The sequence below is a fragment of the Falco rusticolus genome, chromosome 8, assembly GCF_015220075.1.
Source record: "Falco rusticolus isolate bFalRus1 chromosome 8, bFalRus1.pri, whole genome shotgun sequence".
NCBI classification, from domain to species: Eukaryota; Metazoa; Chordata; class Aves; order Falconiformes; family Falconidae; genus Falco; species Falco rusticolus.
The window spans coordinates 1,129,037-1,150,164 of NC_051194.1; the positions used below are offsets into that span (position 1 = coordinate 1,129,037).

The 21,128-nt window shown below is 48.2% G+C and overlaps 1 protein-coding gene across 5 annotated transcripts in view; it reads left to right on the forward strand.

Moving 5' to 3' along the window:
* Nucleotides 1-8,384: 8,384 nt before the first annotated feature.
* The window catches only part of TCERG1 (transcription elongation regulator 1), a 34,900-nt gene continuing 22,156 nt past the window's right edge, over nt 8,385-21,128 (forward strand). The window contains exons 1-7 of one of the 5 annotated variants that reach the window (XM_037396926.1): nt 8,423-8,470; nt 9,011-9,102; nt 9,601-9,826; nt 13,624-13,776; nt 13,980-14,229; nt 16,904-17,146; nt 20,976-21,038. In XM_037396926.1, coding sequence (XP_037252823.1) covers nt 9,602-9,826; nt 13,624-13,776; nt 13,980-14,229; nt 16,904-17,146; nt 20,976-21,038 — 934 coding nt within the window. In that variant the 5' untranslated portion in view covers nt 8,423-8,470; nt 9,011-9,102; nt 9,601. Of the gene's footprint in view, nt 8,471-9,010; nt 9,103-9,600; nt 9,827-13,623; nt 13,777-13,979; nt 14,230-16,903; nt 17,147-20,975; nt 21,039-21,128 lie in introns of all 5 variants that reach the window. The other 4 variants (XM_037396925.1, XM_037396927.1, XM_037396928.1 and 1 more) reach the window with 4 other exon arrangements.

Below are 21,128 nucleotides of genomic sequence, written 5' to 3' on the forward strand. Positions count from 1 at the left end.
CATGGCCATTGCTGCTGGCTGGCTCCCACCCCTCCACCCCTCATCATGCTCTGTCCTGCCCCTTCCTCCTCAGCTGGCCTCTCCTCCTGGAGCATCATGTTCCTGAGGAGCAGAGGAAGGACTGTGGGGGTCTCTTTGCGGTAGCAATGGGACAGGAGGTTGAGGGATGGTGATTCTGAGTAGACAACAAGGATGGGCTCTGGTGGATGCCTTTGCTGGGAGGGGAACCTCAGAGGCAGCTGCCAGTGGGATGGGGGTGGGGGGGAGCTGGGGGCCAGCTCTAAGGGGATGTTTTGACCAAGTACTGCTGCTGCCATCAGGGTTGAAATGCCTCACCACTAAAAATAACTCTAAAGACAGAAGGAAATAATTAGGAAAAATGTTGATATTTCTTTAAATGCTGGTCTTTCCAAAGACAGTTTTTGTACTTTTTCCCAGTAGCTTTCTGGGGGTGGGGGGGAGAACAGTGAAGAGACCTGAAATATTTTGTATAGAGCAAGTTTTTTCATTGTCAGAGGCACTGGGGTTGCAGGAGGCATTTGCTTCCTGCTTTAATGAGGAAACTGAACTACTGTAAATCTGGGGTCGGTCCAGGCCAAAGCTTTGGAGGAGCAGAGCAGCAGCAATGTGCACAGCCCCTGTCCCCCTGCAAATGGGGCACGTGAGCCGGTCATATAGCATTAACGGCTCCATGTTGCAGTCGGGTTGGATGCCACGTGCAGGCACGTTAACATGGAAAACACATTAGCCCCCACCAAGGAAACCTGAGCAAATTGGCCATGAGACACAGTGTCCTGGGATTTAACATCGATGCTGTTCCCCGGAACAGCACAGCAGCGCTGAGGCAGAGCCTGAGGAGCAGGTTTGCTCCAATTCACCACAGTCCTGAGCAACCAAATGAACACCAGATCGGGAGCAGCCTTCTCGACCAGCATGGATCCCATCACCCTGCTGCAGCCCCCCCACCTCCTTGCACTTGAGCCCCTGAGCAGGGGTTGTGGTGGGCAGCTGCGGGTGCCATAGCCCCTGGGCTGCTGCAACTCCCACCCCACTGCCTCCGCCAGCCTCATTCCCCCAAGAGCAGCCCCACGGACACTGTCCCAGCAGTGCTGTCACCCTTCCATACTGCCACATGAGCAGGAAAGCATGTCTGCCCTGTCCCTCAGCAAACAGCTTCTATCCTAAAACCACCTCATTAAATATTAACCCCAGAGACGGAGTGTTTCTGGTCTCTCAGGGAAAGAGGCACATTTTCAATGCTCCACGGAAGATCTCCTTTCCCTGATACCCTGTCACGCACACTTACACAAGGCTGGCGCACAGCCACCCCCACCTGCGTTTCCCACCAGGAAGGGACATGGAGCCGTCACTGGGCTGTCCCCTTAGCTGACCCTGTGGTGATTCCCCACAGCCACCCCGACCCCACTCTCTTGGGGTGACACTGGTATGGGGCTTTGTATGGGCACATCTGGGGTCGAGCAGCCCCCAGTCAGCAGGCTCTGCCAAATCACATCTGCAACATGAGCCCTGCACAGTATGCCTTGTACCACGGGTCCTGTGCTTTGAGGGAGAGAGCTGGGACAGCCTGTAGAAGCCCCTGACGGTGTGGGCTGGAGAAGGGACCTGGGGACGAGTAGAAGTTATGGTCAGGAGCTGGAGAAGAGCCTCATATGAGCAGAGAAACACACAGGGCATCTCTACATCTGTGTAAAGCCCCCACCAGTGCCAACCAGGAGCCCAGGTCTGCAGCCCAGCACGGGGACTGAGCTGCTCGGCGGTGGGGACACGCTGGAGACTGAGCCCCTCCTGCCACCTCCCAGGGCATCGCCTGATGGCAGCCTGGCCCCGGGACAGTGTGGGTCCGGTACGGCTGCGGCAGCAGAAGCAGCAGCAGAGGAAACGGGAGAGCAGCAGCACCTAGGCACATCAATAATTCATAAAATGCCAGCAGCAACAAAGGGAAAGAGGGACCAGAAGCAGGAGAACAGAGTATCACAGAGCTTTTTAATGGTCTTTTTCTATTAGTGTCAGCTCTGTGGCTGGTTTCAGGCAGGAGACGTTTCCCTGGGTGCCCCAGAATTTCGGGACGGGGCTGAGCGTGCCGTCCCCAGCCAGACCCAGCTCCCGGGTCCGCAGTGGTGGGCAGCTGACAGAGTCAGGGGCTCAAGTGCTTTCAGAAGGCCTCGCATGCTGGGGTGGCACGGTCTGGGCACAGTCCCTCCTGGCCAAGGAGCTGCAAGAGATGATCGTGCTGCAAACAGCAAGCGGAGAGGCTGGGTTTGGCTTTGTTAGCTATACTCCATCTACAAGCTCCAAACAAGCTCGAGTTTGAGCAAAACCCTCTGCTCTGGCTGGCTCTGGGCACTGCCATGGACCCCTGCCTGTCTCTGTAGCCCTTGCCACAGCTAAGCTCCACAGCCCTCTTCGCCATGTTGGGAAGAATCTATGGACTTCCCTCATACAGAAAAAACAGGATTTTTTCATATAAATGCAGGAAAAGCATTAGCCCAGATTGGGGCCTAATGCATCATGCCATTTGGCAGCTGATGTGACAGATGGGGTTGACAACACCCAGACCCCTCTGCTCCCCTACAGCACCTGGCCAGTGCCTCCCCAAGGCCGCCGGCATGGGCCAGCCCCAGCCCAGCACACACAGGGGCACAGCCAGTGCACAGGCACCTCGAGCACATGCTGCACCTGGGGAGGTGGGTGGCCAGCCCTACCATTTCAGCCCCAAAACCCCCCTCTGGAGCCCCATCACAGGGTTACCGAAGGGTTGCAACAACACCATCTCCTTTCAGGGCTGCAGAAACAAGAGGGGTGGGCAGCAAGTGGTGTGCCACGGTGCAATGCAGTGCGGTGCAATGCAGTGCGGTGCAATGCAGTGCAGCACAGTGCAGTGTGGCAGGTACCACCAGTGTGGGCATCGAGGGGCTAGTCACCCCATTGCTGGCTCCCCAGGCTTCCATAGGACCACTCCTTCCTCTGCATTTCCAAAGTATGGTTTCCAAAACCAATAATTATTTAAACCTCACAGAAAAGCACAACCATAAATTCTTTTTTCTGCCCTTAGTTTAATAGCCTAGCAGTCAGAAAATATGAAGATTGTTCTACAGATAGGTATGCTGTGAAATGCAGTTAGCCAGAGTGAAGCCAATTACCATTTTAAGCATCGCTATTCTATGTAAAAAAATATACCAGCAGAAAAAATGGACATGTTACTGAAACAGTGAGGACCAGACCCCGATCAGAACTACAGTCTAAGACCTTTCTGTTTATCTTACCCTACACAGCAAGGTCTGCCATAGCCATAGCCAAGCCCCCAGGGAGCCCCCACTGGCCCCCACAGGGCTGCAAGATGGGGCCCCAGGGCTCGGACGGAGGTGGTGTGTGGGTGGCTGCTCCCTTCTCCCTCCCCGTGAGCCTGCACACCTCCCAGCCCCACCAGTTCACCCCATACTGGACGTGTCTGGGTTGCTGAGGGTGCTGGCCAAGGGTGGTGCTGCAGTGGCTGCCTGTGGCGTTGGGAGATCTGCCCTTCCTGGGGAAAAGCATCTTCAAGGGATGCCCAGAGCCAGTGCGGCATTCCCCTTTGCCAAAGCTGTGCCGTGCTTTTGCTCGCTGACTGCTGGCAGCCGGGACAGGCTGAAGTCGAGCAGACCCTACAGGGACCTTCCCTCCCCATGGACCTGCCCCAGGCAGCGGTGACATGCCAGGCTGAGCAGGGAGCTGGGAAAGAAAGTGCCGCCTTCACCCGCACTAGTGGGATCCCCCCACTGCCGCCCGGGGCTGCTGCCCTCTGACACGGGACCTGGGGGTCTCCCTGGCAGATGCCGGCACTGCAGCAGCCAAGAGGCCCTGCAGACAGCCCAGGGCAAAATTTTTAATTCGGCATCACACTTCAACCTGAAATCTGAAAAAAATTAAAAAAGAATGACAAGATGTCAGCAGCTGCGAGCCTGCACAACCAAACAGTTGATTGTGGCTCCACAGATGGGAGGCACTTCTCAGTGGCAGTGTGGGGTGCCAGCCCTCGTGGGAGCCCACCGCAGCTTGAGGGCTGTGACACTCTCTGCCAGAGGAAACCAAAGTGCTGAAAATCATCTCATGTCACATAGCTGCAATGAGGAAGAAAAAGGCCGCTCGCTTTGAACCTAGGAAGCTTGGGAAACTGAGCAGATTTGAGCGGCAGTATCCAAAACTGGAAATTTCAAGCATCCTTTCCTTATGCCTGGCAGAGAAGTCAGACCATGTAAGAAACAGTCCTTTTCAAATTACAGAGATCTAAATATTTGGAAAGGTTTGCAGATTCAAATTCTCCGTGGAGAATGCTCTTTCTTGGCAGCGGCAGCCGTGCTGTGCTGTTCTGTGGCAGACAGAGCCAGCAGCTTCCGAGCCAGGGAGTGGGGAACCCAGGCTGCTGCGGGCACCCTGGCCACCAGCTTTCCCAAAGAACCCAGCTTGCCTAACAGATCTCAGCACCATCACAGCCCGCAGAAGCGCTGCAGTTGGTTTATGTTTGGGTTTTCCCCCGAAGGGATCTATACCCCGAGCCAGTGCCTGCTGCAGCCCCGTTCCCCCACGCAGCACGGCCAGTGCTGCCACCAGCCCAGCAGCAGCGCCGAGACTTTCTGCCCAGATAGATGAGCTAGTACCAGCAAGGTCCTGGTCTGCAGCAGCCTTGGTGCTGCCTGAGTGCATCCAGGGGCTGTGGCTCATCAGTCCCCCCTCGTATCTGCACTCCTGGAGACTTATCTGCTGGTTAATTAGTGAGGGTGTCCCTACAAACAGCGAACTGTGTTATTAGAGTTCAGATTTTTAATGAAATCTAAGGGAAAGTACATATTAGTGCAATAAACTGTACTATTTCCAAAAGCCACATCCTGCTGGACAGGTAGCTGCCATCAAATTTTTGAAAATTACTTGCATTTTGCAGCTCACAATTAATTGCTCCTGAAAAAGCTGCAGTCTGAGAATTACTGGCTGAAATGTTTTGAGAAAATAAAGCTGAGCAGTAAGGGGGGATGTGGAACGGGGACAGCTCTCCCCGAACATGGGAAAGGGCCTTGCAGATGCCTCTATCTGCCAGCCTGTAATTAATAAATTATTGAGACAATCCTGAAACATGAAGATGAAAAGGGGGATGAAAGGCACTAGTGGAAGACAGACAGCTCCACTGTTTGGGGAGGATCTAAGCTATCATGTCCAAAACCTGTTTTAATCTCCTGCTGTCAGAAAGCTCTGATCACTGGCGGCACTGGCGAGGGGGAGGCAGGGTGGGGACTCCCGGCTCCATCTCCCCTGCACACAGAGAGCAGAGCCAGGCTCTCCACATCTCGCCGGTTGGGCAGAGCCAGCCAAGGTCACCCCCAGCTCCTTCCCATGGCTCCTTGGAGGGGCCAAGGCAATGGGGAGGACCCCTGGCTTCTGGAGCTGCCGCCACCTGGGCTCGTGGCCAGGCCATGCTGGGAACATGGAATGGGGCATACAGGCCTGGGGAGCCCCAGCCGCCTGCTCAACTGTCAAAAAGTCCTCACAGCAGCAGCAACTTCCAGCAAAACAGAATGAATAAAAAACCCAAGCAGCAAAATCAAAGTATGTGAAAGTCTCTTTATCACAGCACCACCAAAAGGTCCCTCAGTAATTCTGATTATTTTTATTATTTGACAGCTTTTTTGACACAAAGAGAGGAATGGGAAAAGGGGGATCACAAAATCAAAGCAGTTAGAGATGGAAAGACCAAATAGCTCAGTGGGGGCTTCTGGCATCCTCCCCGCAGCCGGGAGAGGTAGCAATGTCCCTTGGCACACAAAATGCAGCCTTGTGGGGGGAAAGATCTGCTTCCCTGTTGTTCAGGGCTTTTTCTTTTGTAACGTGTAACTCAGCTGCATGAGGCCTTCCAACAGAATATTTTATGTCTCATTACAGCTCAAATGCAACATCAGCGCCACAGCTGAGCTCCCAGTTCCTGCAGCAGGCTATTGCAGGCTTTATCTGTAAATTTAGTTTTCTCAGCCCTCACCTGATGAGTCAGGGCTGGCAAGTGTTTCACAGCAATACCTATTTTCCCGTGTGTGTCAAGTGTTTCAATTACAGGAGCCATAAAAGAAACACAGGACTGGGTGTCTGAACTGGAAGTGCATTTCCTTCACTGACTGCACAACTTCTCACGTATGTTACTTGGATATAATGGGTCCTCAGCTTGTTACCCACCTGTAACATGTCCCAAGGGCCATGTCTCAGGGGAACCCATTGATGCTGCCTGCCAGCAACGGCTGCAGACCTGGACCCCCTGCTGGCACCTCCCCAGGGGTCCTCTCCCACCCTGATGGGGCTCCCATCTCCCCAGGGCAGCAGGGATCTGCTCATGTCTCCTTGAGCCCCACAGTAAACACAGCACAGCATGAGCCCTCATTTCCAAGTCCACGGGGCACCTTGGGGCAGTGCAGCAGCAGGGACTAGCCACGAACTTCACGCCTCTCGGCTCCATCCCAGCCCTCCACCCTCATGAGCCATGTCACCCCAATGTCTACCGGTGGCTTTGTTTGCCACAGCCTGCACCCAAGCCCCTTCCACTGGCTTCAGGGAGGAGATGGCCCAGGCCAGCAGCTCCCACACAAGGGTCTCACTGCCCCAGCCAAGCCCCTGCAGCACACCGCAGAGCTGCTGGTTTCCCAGGGGAACTCTGGGGCCTGGGCAGGGCTTGGGCAAGATCTAGCAGCTTTCTGCAGACTTGGCTGCCTGCCCTGGCCAGGGAGCCCCAGCAGCAGCTCCACGCATGCCCGGCACACTGGCAGGTTTTTTTACTACAAATGCAACCATGTGCCATTACGGTAAATCAAACTACAGCAGGAGAAATGAGCTACCCCAATCAAAACAAGGCTTTACTGGCAAAATTGCATCTTCAAGGAGCTTCTGCCAGTGCAGCCGTGTCTACATTAGGATTTTTGCCAGCAGTTATCTCAATTAGGGACTCGGGGATCACGAGGCAGAGCAGGATGCAGCTGCAGTGTCCCGTTATCAAGGTGGTGCTAATGGGGGCAGAGGGAGGCAGCAACAGCCACCCACACTCTGCATCTCTGTCCCAGCTGGGGCCAGCCCTGAAGCCTCCAGCACAGGAGATGTCCCCTTGGTGCAGGGAGCAGGCACACAGCTGCCTTCAGCACCCCTCTGGCCTCTGGGGAGGTGGGTGTGGGGCCCTGTAGCCTGCATCAGGCCACCAGCTGCCTCATGCTGCCTTCTCCCGCTGCCACAGCATGTTCTGAGCCACTTCTGCCTCCAGCACCTGGTGCACACTCTCTGTTCCTTTTTATTCCTTTCTAAAACCGATGCAGCCATGGGGGCAGCCCTCCAGCTCCCCTGAGGTGCTGGCAGCAGGTGAGAGGGGCCACGCTCTGCCAGGGCCCAGCCCGTGTGGCTCCCCAAACACCTTGTGGCCCAGCCGCTCGCCCGCATGGATGACACCTCTGGCGCGGGGCGTCGGCACCGCCGCCAGCGGGGAGCAGGCTGGGCAGAGCCAGGCACCATCAGGCCCTGACCGCACCACTGGGCTGCGGGGACAGGCGCTGGGCGGGCAGCTGTCACACCGCCTCTGTTCCGCGGTTCTGCCGGCCGGGCAGGCGCCCCCGTCCCGCCGGGCCCCGCCAGCCGCAAGGCCAAGGCCTGGGCCGCATCTGAGGCCGGAGCAGGGCCACGACAGGGGCAGGACCTAGGCCGGAGCTGGGGCCGCAGCTGAAGCGGGGGCAGGACAAGGAGGAGGCGGAGGGGGAGGCGGGCTGAAACCGAGAGCTGGCCGCTGACCGGCCGCCGCGCCAGGCCGATTGCACACCCCGCCGCCCGCGGGACGCTGGGACAGAGCTCGCGCCAGCTCCCCATTGGCCGCCGCCTACCCGCTCCGTGCCGGCTCATTGGCTGCCGCTCGGTAACGGTGTCCCCGAGGGTTGCCCCACCCTCGCGCCCCGCCATTGGCTGCTGCCCGAACTCCGCCCATGTGGGCGGGGCGGGACTCTTCCGATCCGGCTGTTCTGGTTGGCAGCGCGCAGCCGCCTGCGGGATGTGATTGGTGCTCGGGGTTCCGCCTGCTGATTGGATGTAGATCCCGTCCCTTCTTTCCCCACGGCCTGTTCCGCCTTGCGTGAGGCCAGTTCCGGTCCTCTCCCCGGGTCACGCCTCACGTGACCCGCGCCGCCAGCGAAGCGGGACACCCGCGCGCAGCCAATCCCGGCGCGCCTGGCGTCCCCCATTCAAAGTCGGCGGGCGTGGCAACCAATCGCAGGGCGCACACGCCCCCGCGCGCGCTGACGGGCGTGGGGGGCAGCCAATGGGACGCGGCGGGGCCTGGCCGGGGCGGCAGCGGCTAGGCTCGGCGGCGCTGCGAGGCGGCGATGGCGGAGCGGGGCGGCGGCGGTGGCGCGGGGGCCGGCGGTGGTGAGGGGGAGGCGGCGGCGGAGCGGTACGGCAGCGAGCTCAGGTACCGCGCGGCGGCGGGTGTGGGGGCGCACTCTGGCGGGTGGGCCGCGGCCTGGCCCGGCCTGCGTCCGCCGCGGCCTTCCGGTGGTGCCGCCCGCGGGCCCGGCCTGCGCCCGGCGCGCGGCCGGCGGCGGCGGCGGGGGAGCGGGCTGGGGGCCCGGGCCTGGGCGCGGCCGGTGGGCGGGGCCGGGCCGGGGCGGGCGGCCCGGCGGGAGCCGGTCTCGCCGCCTCCATTTTCTCTCCCCGCGTGCGGCCGGCGCCGGGCCGGGCCCCGCGGGGGGCGGCGGGGCTCTCCCCGCCGGGCCAGGACCACCTGACAGAGCTCTGCACTCGGGCCTGGGGCCAGGCCGCCGGGGGGCGGCGGCGGGGGTGCCCGGTGGAGTCCGCCTTGCCCGCGGCCGGCGGGCAGCGCCTGCCCCAGAGCCCCCGCGCCTAATGCAGGGCAGGTTAGCAGGAGCGGGGCTGCCCCGCCGCCCGGGTGTTGAGCTGCGGGTGTGTCGCCGTTCACCTTCTCATAACCTTTGTTTTTTTCAATTTTGAGTCATCATGCCAACATTGGTATTGCACTGGCACTAAATGGTGGGCAAAATTGTTTTCCTGAGAGCAGCAGAAGAGCGTTTGTTGGTTCCAAAGGTGAACGTTTTTTTCTATATATATGTTTCCAGGGCTCCCCTAGTAGAGGGTTGGGTGGCACAGCGGGTTTAGCACGACGGCCAGAGTTCACATCCTGCTGTAGGTAGCCCTGACAGACACTTGTGGTACAGAATAATTAAAGCACGATTGACAGCCGTTACTGAGAAGGCTAGGGTGTATGTGCAGTCAGGAGTTGGGAGTTGCAGGTCATTTTGAAAGAGCTTTGGTAGATCTGGATGCACTTCTGCAGTGCCTGCCTGCCCTGATCCCAGCTCTAGGTTATTCGTTTCCATGAGTGAAAATTCAAAGTTGAGGACTAGTAAACTTGAATTGTGAAGGAGAAGAAACTATTGAAGTAGTTGCACGCTTAACTTTATTCAAACTTGGCATTTTTTTCTGCACCCTTCTGATTTTTCCTTGTTTATTTTAAGAATTGATTTTCCTGCAGCTAAGCAGCAAATGAAAATAACCTTTGTTTCCTTCTGGCCTTATCCACAGAATGGCTCAGCAGCAAGCACTGAGATTTCGTGGCCCAGCTCCCCCACCAAACGCAGTCATGAGAGGCCCACCACCTCTCATGCGACCACCTCCACCTTTTGGTATGATGCGAGGTCCTCCTCCGCCACCTCGCCCCCCTTTTGGACGTCCTCCATTTGATCCAAACATGCCTCCAATGCCACCTCCAGGAGGGATTCCTCCCCCAATGGGACCTCCACATTTACAGGTAAAGGATGGGGCATCCTCTTGGTTTGTGGAGTTGGGATTTAGGGATTTGGTTTGTTTAATTTCACATGTGGAAATGAGACAAAACGTTAAAATGAATGAAAAAAGTAGCAGGGCACAACAAAAACAGAAGGCTTGTGTGTGGTATTATAAGACTAATGCATACCTGTGGCATGTAAATGCACTCCTGTTTAGCTCCTTGGGGCTAAATTAATCAATTACATGGTTAGGATGCGCTTACCAACAGAGTCTTTGCTAAAACCTGACCTCGTGTTGGTGCCCTGTGGCCGTGCAGAATGCAGTATTCTGCTGCGCTCAGATTTCGGAATGCTTCAGAACAGGCACTTGAAGTACACATCAGCCTTCTAGGGTTGTCTTAATTCTGCCTGTATTCACTCAGTGAGGTAACGGTGGATGTGCACAGAGACTGAGAGAGAAGGTGCAGCTGAATTCCATCTGGATTCCAGCATGAGCCACACCTGCCACTGCTGTGGTGGTTTATTATTATGGATCACTGAGGGATTGGTTAGTGGGCAGATAGCAATATTGAGAGGCAGGCATATAATCAGTGTCAAGGTGTGTTTTGTTTCAGTGCTATGTTCAGGAGGGTGTGGTGTTAGTGATGTACCAGAAGTTGTCAACACACAGACAAAGAAAAATTTAACGTTTGGAAAAAAAACTTAAGAGCAGGCTCAGTGTTTGACTGGAGCAGCTGCAGGTGACCCTTGCCCTAACATAAGTTTACTCTTGGAAGAGATAGAATGCTTTTCACTTTACGTATATTATTGTCATGTTTTAGTTTTTCTAAAGACTTAGAATATTCCTAGCACCTACAGGGGTAGTATGGGCTCAAGTAAGGTAGATTTGTGTCTGCATTTCATGGTGAGGTATGTTTAAGCTCTTTTGCCTTCTTTTCAGAGACTCAGATGGTTTGAAATGTACAATACATTTGTGAATAAGAAATGTGTTGCTTTAATAGCATTGTAGGAGTACAGTGCTATTAGGGCAGTGTGATTACTATGTGGGACTGCAGGCAGGCCTGGAAGGAGATGAATAGTACTATGTGGGTTATAAATAATGGTTTAAATCCACTATTCGTAATAGAATAGTGAAAACTTTAGTACTGTGAAATTTATTTTAAAATGTAGGGACGTGGGCAAGGTGGAAAGAGAATGTGTTGACACGGGTTATTTTGTGGTATTTTAGGCCCTGCCTTGCATATGTTTTTTGGCAGCAGGGCTATGGGAGCTTTTTTCCATGTTGCTCTTAATGCAAATTGGTTCACTGTATAGCTCTGTAGACAGCTTTGAAGTGGAGAGAGTGGCAGGAGAGGAAGCAAAGCAGCAGTGAGAGCAGGAAGAAGAACTTAGGCTGGGTTTCATCTGAAATTTGACTTCATCAAACTAGCCTAATTTTGTGGGCCATTGTCGTCCTGAGCACAAGAGTTCAAAAAGAAACTGGTGCATCTTTTCCAGTTTTCTCTCTATCTTCTCAAACATAAAGTGTGTTGTTAGAACTTGAACTGTTCAGGGAGGTGTGAGGTGGCTGTTCATTTCATTGAAATGTTCTCAGCTGAACGTCAGTCCTGTGGAACTGAAGACTAACTAAATCTGAGGGATGTGGACAGCCCCACTCACCTCACTGAATGTCATCTTTTTCTCTTCCTGTCATTCGGTACTAGGGGCCTTGTTCTATGGTATGTTTTCATGCTCAGCTTAAGTTTATTTAAGGCTATTTCCACCTGCTGCACCTTTCTTCTGGTGCTTTTTGATCCCATTTTACCTCTTGGTGTTAATGTTCATGTGCCCATGCACTACCTTGAAAGCAATGAAGAGTGTCGGGGTGTGCAGCAGAACTCAGACTGAGGGGGGAGAACAGGACCTTGCTTCCTTCCTGTAGTTTCAAGAATCAGCCTGAGTTAATTTGAAGCCCCAAGCCTAGCTGTCTCCTTGATTTTTGTGTTTTATTTATATGTGGGATGGGCTTCAGCTCTCAGCTGTTTACATCATACCTGTTTTATCATGCCATGCAGCAAGCATGTCTTGTACAACTTGTTGCCATACATGGAATCCATGTGCCAAGCATGTCTGAATTTTTCATGCCACATCAGCACTGTGCTCTGCTTTGCATCGAATGTTTTTAGCTTCTCACCCTGCTTCTGGTGCAAGGGGAGATAGGATGTTGAAAGATCCTGTGGTAGAAACAAGGGGAGAGGGTGTGCTTGGAATGGAGCTGAAGGGCGATCTGGCTACCCTGGCTGTACAGCTGGCATCCCCTCCTCGCTCCCAGGACTGCCCTGGAACCATCTAACTCCTCTTTTTTGGGAAAGCAGAGACAGCAGGCAGGAAGTGAGCTATACTGCATTCTTCTTACAGGTTGTAGAGCAGTGAAGGATCACCTTGTGGCCAGATGGAGGAGCTGTGGAGAAGAAATAAGGAAGGAAAGAAAGGCTATAGTTACCTTAATGGCTTTTTTGTTTGTTTTGAATTCTGTCCATATACTCGTGACTTCCTTTATAATAGTATTTAACAAAAATCAGAGTTGGTACATTAATTTTAAAAGCAGTTTAAAATACCACTCTTACATCAGAAATTCTGATCTTGGGGAAACTTCTAAAAGAAGCCGAAAGCAGACAGAAACCAAGGACACGGCACACACTGAAAACTGCCAAGGGTAGCGCTCCAGTTCTCAGTGCAGGGGTGCAGCTCAGGGTCTGTGTTTGTGGCATGTCATACCAAGCCACCCAGTCGCTGTGACACTGGATTTCCTGTGCACATCCTGGCTTCAGCAGAGCCCAGGTCTGGCTGCATGTGTGCATTTCACTCTCGGGCCTGTCAGTCATGAGTACAGAGCTTGAAGGCTTTTACCAGTGAGCTGTCTTGGCATTGCCTTTGTGAAGAGGAAATCTTTGGAATCACAAGTTCAGTTAGAGCTGGAGTGATGGAGATAATTAGGTCAGCTGTAGGTGTATGCAGAATAAGTTAAAGAACTTGGTGTGTTTTCTTGACTCTTTTTACAGGGAAGTATTCACTGTACTTGTTATGCACAGGAAATTTCAGAGCAGACTGGATAAACATGTAGAATAAAAGAATTTCGAATTAGAAAGCATGCATTCAGGCTTTCAGGTTACAGTGATGTGCAGGGCAGTTCTGGATTTCTTATGATGTGATAACAAAAATTAATTTGATAATTTTTTTTAATTAGCACTATTTAGAATTTGAGTTAATGGGAAATTGAGAAGTATAATGGATTGTAGTGAAATCTGCTGCTCTGCTATGCTAACAAATCGGAAGCTTACTTGTAATTTAATTTTTTTTCATATTTCTTCACTGGGAGGGTCACTGTATAGCTGTTTAGCAGTAGATTTGATTCACAGCTGGGCCTGTCTGAGTGGCAGTTATTCAGGAACGGGTCTTCCATTCTTTCTTGCACTGGGAAATTTTCTCCTTTTCAGGAGAGGAATTTTCTTTCACCTCACTTCCTTTTGTGCCACTTTTTTTGACGCTTTGTGTTTACGTTAGCATCTCAGAAGCTAAATGCTTACTGCAGCTGTTCTGCCATAGGTGGTGGCTTGTCAGGAAGCGCATTCTCTGAGCTGGTAGCATTAGGTTGTTAAAAAAGCTCTCAAGACAGAGTTAATCTTACTATAGTTGTACTGCCTGTTGGTGCTCTAATAAAGGAAAACTCTGATAGAAAATTGTTATTTAAAAATATTTTTAATAACAATTTTTATAACAATTGTTATAAATTAATTATCATTATTATAATCATCATCATCGTTATTATATGCCTTTATAGAGACCACCATTTATGCCTCCTCCCATGGGTAGCATGCCACCGCCTCCTGGTATGATGTTCCCCCCAGGAATGCCGCCTGTCACTGCCCCTGGGACACCAGCAATGCCCCCAGCTGAAGAGATATGGGTAGAAAACAAAACTCCAGATGGCAAGGTAAGATGGTTACTAGAAACAATAAAGTAATGGGTGTTTACTGCTGTTATGAGTATGTTGTCATACCCAGTCTGGCAGTGTGGTAAAATCCTATGCTTTTGCCTCTTCTCTTCCTATTTTTTAAAACAGGAGGAACCGGACCATTTATAAATGCTCCTCCTCCAGATATGCAGTTGTTTGATGTTGACATTCTTAAATTGTAGGTCTATTTCTATAACGCGCGCACACGTGAGTCTGCGTGGACTAAGCCAGATGGGGTCAAAGTTATTCAGCAGTCGGAGCTGACACCGATGCTGGCTGCACAGGCCCAAGCCCAGGCCCAAGCAGTAGGTGCCTCCACACCAACCACCAGTAGTCCTGCATCTGCAGCATCTCCCTCCACGTCCTCAAGTACTCAGTCCTCCACAACCTCTACTACAACCACAGCCACTTCAGTTTCACAGACAATTTCCAGTGAGTAACTGAGGGTTTCTCAAGTTTTACAGTGGTGGGGCTCCTGCATTGGGGTATTACTGCAGCAAAAACTTGGTATCCAGGAGGAAGCTGTTTCAGCATAAAGTGGAGTATGAGTTTAAAGTGCAGTATTTAATCCAGAAGAACCTTGCATGCAATTTTTTTTCCCCCCAATCTGAAAGGTCTTTGTATATTTTTCTTCTGCTGTTATCACATCATCTCAAAGCTATTATGCATCCATTTCCTTTTGACTATAGATAAAGCTAAATGGTTTTTTAAAGTATTTTTTAAGAAAAGTTAATCTGGAGTAGCAATCACAGCTGTAGCCATTTCCTCTTTGTTTCCAAAATGGCATCTATTGCTCTAAGAGGCTCAATCTTTTGAGTGCTACTCCTGGGCTGCAGAGAATTGGTTGATTGCAGAATAGAGCTTCTTCTGGTGTATTAATAGAGCGTTGTTATTCTGACTAAGCCTTATAAGTTCCCATTTGCTGGAGTTGCACAAAAGAGGAAAAAGGAAGTCTTTGAAGCCATTATTTTTCACTCGTGACCTTTGAATTGTAGGCTGAAGAGTACTGCCATTGATGTGGGTGGGCCTTTGATTTTAAGGGTTTTCCAACTGAGGGAACCTCAGGAGGAAAGGGGACTGAATTTATGCAGCATGCACATAATGCATGTTTAAACATAGTATCTGCATATAATATAAATAGCATGATTTATACCATACTTTGCCATATATATGCTAATAAAGTGCCTGCAGTGCAGAGCATCTATATAGAGATGTATGTTATGCACTGTAGACCTATTTGCACATCAGTGTGTCAGCAGCAAACAATGAATACGATCAGCTAGCATGAAGGCAGCAAGGTGTGCTCGTTAAGGAAGTGTTTGGTCAGAGTTACTGTCTACACACAGGGCTAATGAAAGCACAACGTTTATGCTGATCAGGAATCCTATTGTTTGACAGTCTTAATCATTGTAGCTGCGCTGGCAAAAATGTGTGTGCTGAGTCAGGCTAAAGAGTGTGCAGAAGATGAGGAATTGCTGCACTGTTCTAACTCCAGCTGTAGTGTGTAGTTGCTTCTTCTAGAATTACTTCGTCTTTTTCCTGTAACAGGTGAGACAAGTCAAGCTTAACTCACCATTTAACCCAAACTTCAGATGTGTGTATGAAAGGGAGTCAGATTTAGGTAACCCTCAAATTATGCTTTCAGTTAACACCAGAGGGAGGACAGATCATTAGAGTAGCAAATAATTTGTATTGCTGAAAGCATTTTGTGGCTTTTATTTAATTTGAAAGGTAACTAGTACTGTGTTCAGCTGTGTTGAAATATAGTCTATTCTAACCATTTTGCTGAGTAACAAGAATCAGGTAGGAGGTGAGTGTTAGCTTCTTGCCTAATGCCAGGCCTTTTAAGAACTGATCCTACTTTTGGAATAGTACTTTATGCATCTTCTCTGAAGTTAAATATCCTAATATCAAATGCTGAGAATCTGTTCCTCTTCTACCTGTTCTACCTGCTAAACTTTGTCTTTGCTTTCAAGAACTGTTACTGTTGGTGTCTGTGCCTCGGTGATAAAAATTTTATCATTTAAAACAATTTGGTAACTCTCAGACTTGGCCTGTAAAAAACCCCTGGGACTTCTGGCTGAGTCTCATTTTTGTCTGGTACTGATTTGACTTAGGTCTTAAAACAAATTACATGCTGACTGTCTGCTCTGTTTCCCTAAATTTTAGGCAGCAGTAAGAACTTTTACCCTTTCTGAAACACTTAACAACAGATCAAAAATCTTTATTTAGATACACTGATACTGGTATGTTATTGGGAGTGCTTCTGGTAGTCACTAAATATTGAATGCACAGTATGCCCATATGTAATATGGTCATAAGTTGGTGTGGTGTTTGTTTGGGTTTTTTTAATTAGCTCATTTTTACAACAGATCCTTCTCCTTTCCACCAAATCTTACAATGTAAATTTGCAAGGCTGGTCAATGAGTTTAATCAGTTGTGTCTCGAGTTCTGTTTGCTAGTGCTTTAATATATAACACTATTTTCACTTAAGTGCTGATTTCTGTCATGCTGCAAGGATTATGGAATTGAATGCTAGTAGTGTATTTCCCCACTGGGAGGCACTGAAGACCAAGAAAGTTTTTGCAGCTTCTGAACAAGTACTTTCCTTTACCTTGCTTATTTACACATTTTTTTTATTTGACATTTTTCTATTCTTGAATCACAGCTTAGTAAATGTAGTTTTAGACAGATGGTTGTGCTGCTGGCATTATTGTTAGAAAACAGAACCTGTTTCATTTACCGTAAGAACAGCCTTTTTCCACTTGAAACTCTGTAATGTTCCCTTTCTGTTTCTCTGAACAGGGATGCAGAGTAGAATTTTATTTTGGGCTGTATTTGTCCTTTGATACACCCTTTCTACTGCTATAGAGACTTGTTAGGCTTAAAGAATGGGACAAAGTAACATATGAAATTGACTTTCTTTGTGAATATTTAATGTTACAGAGAAGGCAAAGGGTTTTTTTGTCCAAGAGTGTCTTCCTGCTGATTATATCTAAGCGTATCTGCTTATATAACGTCTGTTGGGAAACAGAGTGCCAGTATGTTTACAGCAAATATATTGTAGTGTCTAAGATACAAGGTGTTCTTTGTTTTTTTTTATCAGCACCTACCACACAAGACCAGACCCCGAGTTCGGGTGTTTCAGTTGCCACACCATCAGTCAGTGTTTCAACCTCTGCTCCTTCTGCTACACCTGTGCAGACTGTACCCCAGCCAGTCCCACAGACATTGCCTCCTGCAGTTCCTCATGCAGTACCTCAACCAACTGCAGCAATTCCTGCTTTTCCACCAGTAATGGTACCTCCATTTCGTGTCCCCCTTCCTGGCATGCCTATTCCACTTCCAGGTAAATTGGCAAACTGTAATTGTCTTGTCCGCTACATGTCCATGTTGTCAATTTGTTTGCACTCATGTGTCCACTGTGTACGGAACTTGCCTGAATCCTCTCCACTCAGAGTATTTTTGAAAGAATTCAGGGTTAGCAGACAGACTTTTTAATTAACAAAGAACATAAAATTTTTTGACTTCTAGTTCTTTGATATAATGTATCAGAAAACAGCTGCATTTAAACATGTAAACCTTTTCCTTTTAGATAACAGGAAAATATGAGAATTGCAGTAAACACTTTTTAATCTCATGGCACATGTCTATGTTGTAATCTTATTAAAAAAAAGTGAATTTTTAGACAGAATCCATCTGTGACTATGAGAATATTGTAGCACTGTATTTTGCAAACTGCAGTATTGCTAAAAATTTTTTCTACTTGCTTTTTAGTCTTGTGCATAAATATTTGTTAGGATGTGGATTATAGACATAAGAAAATAATATATTTATAAGCAGGAAAAATTACCGTTCGAATGCATTTACCCTGAATGATGTTAGGTATTTCCAGTTCTCTTGGTTTGCAGCTATCAGGTATGATGCTGAATGTGATGCAAAATATTGAGGTTTAAACTGAGGCCTGTAATGAAGGCATTCAGGCTGCTAGGGTAGTATTTGTAGGCTTTAGATGTAAAGGCCATTGAGAAGAAATAGTAGATGGCAGCCCAGGGCTTCCTGGGTAAATAATATTTTCTGAAGTTTTTATAAAATACTTAGTTACTTAAGGAAGTATTTTAGGCTGACAAAATTTTGGACGCAACTGCTGTTTGTAATTGCTGCATAGCTCCACTTAAAAGGTTGCTAAAGCTACTCCTTGCTTACATACCATGTTGCAGTTCGCATGGGTATGGCTGAACTCCTGTTCTAGTACAAAAGTAATTAGTGTTTTTTCATTGTGCAGTAACAATAAATACATACCAAGAGCTGATGATTCTCTGTTGCAAAGGAAGGTTTGAGACTGCAGTTGTATTGGATACAAGTTAGTTTCTGATTTAGAGTTACAAAGAGGCAGCTCTGAGCAAAGAGTTTCTGACTCCTGTACAAGCTGAGGTGTCTTCTTCCCTGCTGTCCTTCTAACGCATTGATCCAGTACATATGGAGGCCTTTACCTTCCATCAAATAGGAAGAAATTGGATGAAAAAGTAATCCTTTCGAAGTTTTGATGCAGAGTGTAACCATCAAAGTAGTTAAAATGACTATTAGTTCTGCTAACTAGAAGAGAGGATCAACTTTTAGTTGCCTCATGCTTTTAGCAGAGTCTTCTAAAATAAGGAGATGAAGCTACTTTAATCTGTTAACTTGCTTGAAAAGGAAATTGCAGTGTAGTACAGGAAGCAGATACTATTCTGAACATAATATTCAAGACTGGAAAAAATATGGGTAAAGGGTAGAGAGAGAATTCTGGTGTCTGTATATTTGTGAGGTTTGAAAGAACAATAGAAAGGGTTAAGCCTTAAAGGTGGTCAGCTGAATGTTCTTAGCTGCAATTTCTGACACTGCCAGGTACCTCTGAAGGGTATAATCCTCTACTCAAGTGTCAGCTGTTAGGTAAATGTTAATGGTCAAAGCAGTAGAGTGCCAGTGAAAACAGGTACACTAGGGTGTGTGCTTGGGTTGGTTTTTTTTTGTAAGCTCTCAGTCAAAAAGTTTTGTGAGTAGTGCAATACAGAGGGAAAGACAGCAAGAACATCGATCTTCTTAAGCTTATTTTTGAAAATTATTTTTTTTTAGAACTTTCCTGCTAGCAAGCCTTATATCTGGCCTCTTCTGTTCCCATGGTGAGATGAGCCTTTTGGGTGGAACCCATAATACATAGGAAGGAATATCTAGCAGTAAAGTGTGTGCTTCCACTAACAAGTCTGACTTGTCATTTTGCCTGATTACAGAATAAAATCAGCCTACTACTTTCAGCCAGTTCTGGCTTGAGTTGGTTGTAGTGGTTTATAAACACTGTAAAAAAAAGAAGGGGAAGACTTTAAAATTTTTTGTAGTAACAAGAAACAAAAGAGAAGTCAAAATTTCTTCATGGCAGTATAAAGTGAAGTCAAAAAAGGCTTACAAAGTTTTAATGTGTAGATATTTGAGGCTTTCAGCACTAGATATAGTATCAGCCAGATTTCTTTCAAGTTAGAGAGAGAGCTGAACAATACCATTGTCAAGTGTGATTTCAAAGTTAATCTCTGTATTATACTGTAGTAAGACGGAACAGTGGAAGAGTTGATTAGTGGTATCTTGTAATCTCAGATCTTAAAAAGTAAGTCTGCTTTCTCTTAATTCATATGTTAAAAGTTGGTTGTGTGTTTGAGAATTAACTTGACAGAGGAAATGGCTTGGGTATTTGCTAAGTCTTATCTGCGCTGCAGTATCTCTAATTTCAGTGATCTCGCAGATGACATTATTTATACTGACCCAGTTTTAAGACATGCTGTAACTTCCTTAACAAAACGAATTTTCGGATTAATTTTCAAGTACATAGTGTAAACCTCCCACCCCCAAAAATTTAGACAAACACTTCGTTCAATGCTGTTCAAGTCAATGTTTTTGTGTCTCAATTCATACCTTTTTTTTTTTACAAAACTAGTTTTGGATTCTTTCATTGAAATTATCATTAAAAAACATTACAATTCTGTGTTCTCACAAATATTTTTAAAATAAATTGGCAGTATTTTTATATGCTTTCCATACTAGATCCCTCATGAATAAAACCAGAAATTACTTCAGTTATAAACACAGGGGTTTAATTTCACATTGTGCCAGAGGATTTCCAACTTCAGATGATGAATTGAAACCATTTAAGGAAGTGTCTGAAGTATTTCAGTTTCCCGAGTGTCCAGACCAGACCAATGTAGAAAGAACTTCTACAGTTTCCTTCCACACCTTAAAATGAAAGTTTTTGGAAACATTTTCACCATACCCCTATCTAATTTCCTACTGAATTTTGCATCTAATTGAAGAGGATGAGATGCTTTCTTCTCTGCGGCATTTCTACATAATTTCTTAATGAGCTGGAGAGCAGAACAGTGCATGATGCTACCTTTTTGAAAGCTAGTCATGCTGCTTTTAGAGCATTTTTCAGCTCATGACTTTCTTGATAATGAAAAATAAAGAAAATGTTTGCTGCCACTGCCCTAGTGCAGCTTTGTGTACCTCTGTTTGCAGCTTCATTGCTTTTATTTCTTCCCCCTCCACCCCCTCTTCTTCCACCTCCAGCCTCTCTGTAGTGACCCTCATAACCTCAGCTTTCCCTCTGGGTTGAACTTGGCTTTTGCCCCGCCACACCTTGCTAGTCTGACTAGTTTAAATCTGTCCTTCAACTCTTACTGCTGCTTCCTAAATGCAGCAGCAGCCTGAAAATCGCAAGGACCATTAGTTTCACTTTGTTGCTGCTCCCCGATGGATCTGGCTGAGCAGAGGCTGTCAGTAGAACACAGCGCCATCAACAGTATTTTCCAGTGGTTACTGCCCTACAAGGAGAGCAGTTCCCCCTTGAATGAACTTAAACCCCTGAGTCTTCATTGAAACACCTTTTTTCTTTTTAATGACATCCCACTAATGTGCTAAACAGCTGGTTTAATGTAGGCAGAATGTTGCTGCAGCTTAAAATTAGTTTTATATTTGATCTGGCATAAAATGTTGGAGGAAAAATAATTCACATTTTCTTGCCGGGAGGCTTTCTCTTTGCCAGCTGGAAATGGCATTCTAAATTGTAGCAGGAAATCTGTAGCATCCAGACTCCCAGTGGTAGCTGACATACAATGGCAGCTTTCCAACATGCTTGCTTATCCATTTTACAGGTGTAGCAATGATGCAAATAGTCAGCTGCCCGTATGTAAAGACAGTCGCTACCACCAAGACCGGTAATTTTCAAAACCATCTTAGTTCGTTTTGTCTGTAAGTTGGCATGGTAGTGAATGTTGTTGTTTATCTTTTATTTATTTATTTGCTTC